Source organism: Tiliqua scincoides, chromosome 1 (genome assembly GCF_035046505.1).
Source record: "Tiliqua scincoides isolate rTilSci1 chromosome 1, rTilSci1.hap2, whole genome shotgun sequence".
Lineage (NCBI taxonomy): Eukaryota > Metazoa > Chordata > Lepidosauria > Squamata > Scincidae > Tiliqua > Tiliqua scincoides.
Genome location: NC_089821.1, coordinates 189,765,055 through 189,772,119, shown reverse-complemented (window position 1 = coordinate 189,772,119; position 7,065 = coordinate 189,765,055). Strand labels below are relative to the sequence as shown.

The 7,065-nt window shown below is 45.9% G+C and overlaps 1 protein-coding gene across 1 annotated transcript in view; it reads left to right on the top strand.

The window, feature by feature from the left end:
• The first annotated feature begins 5,460 nt into the window (after positions 1-5,460).
• FAXC (failed axon connections homolog, metaxin like GST domain containing) overlaps positions 5,461-7,065 on the top strand; it is a 35,350-nt gene continuing 33,745 nt past the window's right edge. Inside the window, exon 1 of the mRNA XM_066610124.1 lies at positions 5,461-6,088. Within this exon, the coding sequence (XP_066466221.1) occupies positions 5,832-6,088 (257 nt within the window). The 5' untranslated portion in view covers positions 5,461-5,831. The remainder of the gene's footprint in view (positions 6,089-7,065) is intronic.

Sequence of the window (7,065 nt, the reverse complement as noted above, 5' to 3'; positions counted from 1 at the left end):
ACATCTAATTGAATTGCTATGGAAACTGATTTTAAAGTGCAGGAAGAATCACCAAGGAACTATTAAACATTTGCTTACTCATGAGTAAATTTGACAGAGTAGCTCAGTTTTGCTTTCTATAGGGTTCAATACATTTATCAGCTTGGAGGGGGAACATCCTTCTCAGGTGATTTTGGGACCTGCGTTCATTGGATTGGGACAATTCTGGTGGCATTGGATTCCTCTTGGCCTGGCCTTTCCAATACACCAGTGCATGGTTGCCTACTTATGAGTAAACGTGCACGTTGGCTCAGTTCCACTTTCCATTCAGCTCCATGCATTTTGCTTGGAAGCTTCTGAGCATGCTCAGAAAACTCTACAGCCAGTTAAAGCAACAGAGCTCCAGGGGAATTTGGGGATTAGAAACACAGTCAAAAGCACTCTCAGCGATCCACAGGTGCTCCACAGCCACTTTAATAGGTACATGGTAAGATATTGTCATTTTATAAGCCCAATTTGGTGTTATGGTGCTGTTATTTTGTTTTTACCATTTCAGACTGCAGAAGGGGAGCAAGAAGAGGAGTAAAAAGCCCAGTAGCCTTCCTGTGTGCTGGGATTGGAATGGAGATTCCTGGGTAGCTAATTGGATGAGCATGTAATGCAATAGATTTCTCAGATGCATGAAGAGTTGGCAGAAGAAAATGAATAATGGAGGAATCTGTGGCCAGACTTCTTACAGGATTTTGTGATCACAGAATGACATGGCAATCTTATGGCCTAATATTTTGTCTGTGGGTGGCTCTTGATGGGCCATCCCTGGTACTCAGGTGTTGGGGAGGAAAATTATTTTGTGTTTGGGGAACAATAATTGGACTAAGGAAGAAACAGGAGAGCACTTGACTTTAGGGGAACAATTGGTGTGGGGCAAAAGATTCTGCACACTACATTAACAGATGTTCAAACGTTTGCTTTTTGGGAGAGGAACAAAGTCGTCCTTTTCAATCTGATTTGAAGTTTACCTGCTTAAATGTTGATCAAGAGGACATGAGTTCTGCCTGAGCCTGCCACTCACCCTGGTCCAGAAACTTGCATCATAGTACCCCCAAAATAATTGAAAGCTGCCATAACATCAAAGATCTGGGCAATGTCTCCTTTGGATTACAATATGTTGTCCACTGATTAAAAGAACCTTGGACTGGAAAATGTACCTTCTGGCACCAGTAAGTAAGTGTGGATAATGGAAACATGGATTGGAAGGTGTGGGGGCAGTGGTGTCACTAGGGTTTGTGTCACCCGGTGCGGGAGGCCAGCACCTCACCCCCCTGCAGTGGGCGGGGCAAACACTGTAGTGGTGGGTGTGGTGATCTACGATAGCCCTGACCCCTCTGTTTTTTTGGCTGTACCTTTTGATAGAATAAAGATATTTCAACGTAGTTTGTTTCTTCGCATTCTGCATGAAATTATACATTGATTGATATATAACATGATGGTATTATTCCTCCAAACTCTGATTTTAGTGATTTTGGTCACTAGTGGTGTCACCTCCTCCCAGGGTGTCAACTTACTAACACCTTATTGGAGTAGTTCTCAAACTTTTAGCACTGGGACCCACTTCTTAGAATGACAATCTGTCCAGGACCCATCATAAAGCAAATTAAAATAATTATAAATAAATTAAAGTAAAATCAATAAATAAGGGAAAGCCAGCCCTGTTCCTCCAAGTGAATTTTCTCTGTAGCCTGCCTGGAATAACCACCTCCCCCCCAAAAGAATCAGTAAGATTTTCACCCCTGCCCAGTACCCAGTTCAATTTAAGTTCTTATATTTCAAGCATGTCGCTATCAGGACCCATCTGGCTTTGCAAGTTTGAGAGCCCAATCCTATGCCTGTCTACTCAAAAGTAAGTCCCATTATAGTCAGTAGGGCTTACGCCCAGGAAAGTGTGGATAAGACTGCAGCATAAGACAGAAAAAAATTTCACCTTACCCTGTCAAGCCTGTTTTATTCTTTTTAGGGGGGGGGTTTGCCTTCTGGAGCATTTGTTGAGCTCCAGTTGCATCAAATCAGGATCATTCTGGTGGCCTCACATTTCCCTTTGCCTGACCTGCTCAGGAGCCAAGGCACGTTTGCTTACTCATGAGTAAATGTGACCATGTGGCTTAGTTTTGCTTTCCATGGGGCTCAATACATTTGCCAGGAGGGAGGGACCTCCTTCTCTGGTGTTCTTTTGGGGCTACATTCATTGGATCAGCACCATTCTAGTGTTGTTGGATTCCTCTCAGCCTGCCCTTTCAGATGGACTAAGGCATGTTCACCTACTCACAACTAAACACGCAATACCCCGTGGTTTCTCTTTCCATTGAGCTCCATGCATTTTTTGTTTTCCGGTTTTTTGCCAATACCTTTTGATAGAAAGGAGATATTTCACTCCCGTTTTTTGCATTGCATTCTGCTCAAAATTCCGCATCCAACGGAATATAACATGATGGTATTACTCCTAACCACCACAATTTTAGCGCGTCACCCTCCCAGTGCGCATCACCCCCCTCTTGCGGATCACCCGGTGCGGCCCGCATCCCCTGCACCCCCCTAGCGACGCCAATGGGTGGGGGTAGACTGAGAGTTTGGTCCCTTTTCTTTCTAAAGGCAAAGGTTTGACACAAACTGGCTATGAAAAATGGCAGTAGCTAAGATTCCTCTCTCCTATCAAAAAGAACACTTCTCCGTGTTGCCCAAAGTATGGAGGTTTAAAACCTGTACTGAGCAAGATCTATAACATCAACCACAAATGCTTTTTTGTGGCTAAAATAACTTTCATGTCCCTTTGAAAAATGGAAAATGATTCCATTAAATATTGTGGTCAATATTTTATGTACAGATGTGATAGTATCTTTGGTGCCTAATGATAAGAGGTACAGAATTCTTACCTCCTTTTTTTAATAGCTTTCAGGCACTCATCAGTAGAAGCTTACATGATGAAATAGTTTTCCAAGCTTAGAACAATAAAAGGACCATGAATCTGATTAACAGCCCAATCTTATGTTGCCCTTTCACCGCCAGAACTTATGTTCAAGTGGTGTAAGGTGCTTTACGGCAGTTGCAAACATGACCCACCGTCAGGAGAAGCCAAGTCACTGCTGCAGATTGCAAGTGGCAGTGGTAACCTGTTAGCACAACTATCACACCTCTTGGCACCAGTATGTAAGTGTAGGGGGTGGGAGACAGGGAGTGGATGGAACTTGGAGAAGATGGAGCATCACAGGTTACAAGCCATGATGCTGTAAGCTGGGGTCATCCAAATAGCTGCCACTTCCAAGAATAAAGTTACTGAATTGAGGATATGTTTATCTCCTTCTGTAGTAGCTTTTTAATAGCTGAGGGCTCAATACTATCCAATTTTCCAGGGCCAGTGCAACCATGCCAATGGGGTGTGTGCTGCATCCTTTGGTGGGGAGGCAGTCACAGAGACCTCCTCAATCTTAGGGAACATTTGTTCCCTTACCTCTGGGCTGCATTGTGGCTGCACCGGTGCTGGAAAGTTGGATAGGATTTGGCCCTGAGGTTCCAATCCTATCCACGCTTACCCAGGAGTGAACCCCATTGACTATAACGGGACTTTCTTCTGAGTAGACATGCATAGGCTTGGGCTGTGATGAAGTAATCTGTCACTATACGTATTGGGTAGCTAAAAGGTTTTAATCTTTCAGTACTGTAACCCGATTCAGGATGCACGCTAAAAACAAGCAAGCAAGCAAACAAACAAACAAACGCAATTGGGCCTTGTTATTACTGATTAGCACTAAATACTAATTTGTCTAAAAGCAGATTATAGAGCAAGTTTTGTTATCCTCTTTGCCTACTCGTTAATTAATGTGTAGTATTATTAAAATCTTAACTTAAGACAAAACTTTGTATAAAATTGACCATAGGAAATGTATTTAAATGTGAGCTTTATTTTTTAAAGCACAGCAAATATAATCCTACTGTAAACTGCAGTTAAGTGTCTGTGGGGAGAGAGGGAATCCTGTGCCATTCCTCTGGTTGACACTTACTAAATTATACTTGCATAACATCACATCCTGTTAACAACCTTAAATGGATAATACTCTTAAGGCTGCATCCATTGATTTGCTCATTCCTTTGATTGCCAAGCTAAGTTCCCAGAACCATGATGGCACCTTTCTCTAATTATTGATGTTAGTTCCACTCTCCTGATGGACTCTTAAATATGCATGACTGAAGCCCTCTTGAAAGCAGGAGGGAGGAACTTGAGTAAGAGGAGCACACCACCAGAAGAAGGGCAAAATGCCCTTGGTAAGTAGGTAATAATAAAATAATAAACAATAAGTAATAAATAAAATAATAAAAAATGTGGAGCCAACCAGACTTATTTTTGTAACTACATGAATGGTTACTTTCAGATTACAGGAATTAAAATCAAGAAAGCTTACTAAAAGGGCTCTGCCCATGGAACTGAGGGTGGCTCCAAGGACAACAGGTGATCATTCCTTATATGCCATCCTTTGCATCTTGGAGGAAGTATACCAATCTGTACCCACACATCTACTGTGTACGATGACTTCCCCATTGCATTAGCATCCAGTGCTGCTTTGCACACTTGGAAGTTTTGGAATCATCCCCTTTTGCCCAGAAACATTTCTTAAAGATGCTTCTGTGGTTAGGAAAAGGGTTATGCCCTAAGATGAGAATCTGTAACCGGGAAGCCTTGGGCCAAATCTGACCCCATGTAATGCTACCCCCTTGCCATTCTTAAAGGTGTGTGTATGGATGAGCATCTTAGACAAAATGAGACTTGGCAGCAGGCCATTTGGGATGGGTAGGAATGAGACTTGGGCCCCTTTCCTCCCTGGTCAAAACAAGTGGGATGAACCTTCCCCTATTACAACAGTCAAATACACATTTGATGTGTGTTCCGGTCAGTCTGGCAGTCAGGATTCTAGAAGTGGTGGGTGGCTATTTTTCTAGGGTGGGCAGTTATGTCCGGTATCTAGGCTGGTGTGCAAAATTAAAGGACAAGTATGGAGAAACATGAAAGGCCCATAAATACAAGGGTGGGCAAACTGCTCCACCCTGGCTTCCTTCTAGCTATGGCCCTGGTTCTCATTTTTACAAAAGGGAAGTCACTGGTGTGTGTGTGTGTGTTGCTTTTAACAAGAGAAAGGCATCTTTCAAGAAGATCAAGGTGCTCTATCTCCCAAATAAAAACCAAACCCAGTACAGTACTGTTCATTTCTTAACCCCAGGATGCTGCCCCCCCACCTCCTACCTAGCCACGTGATGTAGCTCCGGCTAATGCCATTAAAGGTACAGGGGGGAAGGACAGCACACCCAGAAGCAAGAAGGTGGGTCGGGGCAGTGGCTGATTTTCTACACTCTGCACTGATGTCTCCCTAGGTGAATGTTGTTGTCCTCTGCTTGTGCGTGACCTTCGCTCTCCTCCCTCCCAGGCTCCAGTGCGGGGGGGGGGAAAGGGGGGCTGCTGCTGCTGTTTTAGGAAAGGCTCTGTGCACGCCCAGAAGGGGCGCGATTCATGGCTCTTGGATTTTGAGGCAGGCAGGCGAGCCATGACATCACCCCCCAGCCTCTTCCATGCAAAGGCACAAAGGCGAAAGGCAGCTGCGGGAGAGAAGTGCTGCCGAGGATGATGATGATGAGGCTGCAGAGCTCGCCAAGGAGACCCGGCACATCAGCTGCTGCTGCGGCGGCGGCGGTTTCCTGCCTTTGCCTCCGCCTCTGAGCTCCCAGCACCAGCACCGCCACCTGGTTGTCCTCCCCCATGCAGACGGCTCTCGGCGGGGAGCAGGGAGCCAGCGCCGCCCGCGCCGCGCAGTATGCCCTGGGGAGTGGGCTTCGTCTCGTCCAGGTCGTGCGTGGTGGATCTGAGCCGGAACCAGAGCCTCTGGTGCGCGGGAGCCTCCCAGGACCACTTCTCCTTTTATGGGGAGATCATCGCCTTCCCTCTGCAGGACTACGGCGGGATCATGGCCGGGCTGGGCTCCGACTCCTGGTGGAAGAAGACCCTCTACCTGACCGGGGGGGCCCTGCTCGCCGCCGCCGCCTACCTGCTCCACGAACTCCTGGCCATCAGGTGAGAAGCGCAGGGAGCCAGAGGCGCCCATGGATGTGTCCCAGCAAGGGCAGCGGTGGGCTGTTTGGGTACAGTGGGTGGGGAGGGCTGGGAGCAGCGCTTGGCTGGCACACCAACTCTTGGCCTTCTCTGCTGTTTGCTCGCAGCATCGCATCTAAAAATGCAGGCCTGAGACTGAACCCACCTTGCTGCAATCCTATACACACCTTGGTGGGTGTGTGCCCCCACTGAACACAATAGGACTTGCTTTTGAGCATTCATGCCTAGGGTTGCACTGTTAGGCTGCAGTCCTATTCGTGCTTTCCTGGGAGTAAGCCCCATTGATTGTAATGGGACTTACTTCTGAGTAAGACATGCATAGGATTGGGCTCTTAACTTGTTTTCAGTCAGTGCCAGGGGCATTGCTAGGCCACATAAGAAACAATTATAAAAGGGTGGCTTACCTCTGAACATATGCAGAGTGCGATTCTGGCCCTGGATAATTGCAATCTGGAATGAAGGGTGAGGGCTTCCAGGTCAGAGGGTATGACTGGCAGACAGGAACCCCAACTTCTCTTAAGTTTATTAGTGGGAGTGTTGCATTCAAACATACAATTCGTGTGTGCCAGTGATGTTTGAAGTGATGGATTACAGGCAAAATAGACCAACAAACACATACACAGTTAAGAAGTAGCCTTTTCTGTGGCCTGCCTTGCAGTTTGGGAAATGCTTTGCATAGGAACATTCTGTTAAAATATTGGTTTTGATATAAAGGTAAATTGTCCCCTGGGAAGTTTTCCTGCACATGCTGTGCTGAATGATTGGAAATGGCAGAAGAGCAGAACCTCTGCCCTTCAATGGAGCTTTCACTGTAAGGGGCTTATGTGCATCTTTGCCCCCAAATCAGCATGTGTTTATGCTGTAAAAATCGTGATATTCATGTAGCATAAGTGACAGACATGCTTTCATTCTTTTCCAATGAAAACAAAATAAGAAAA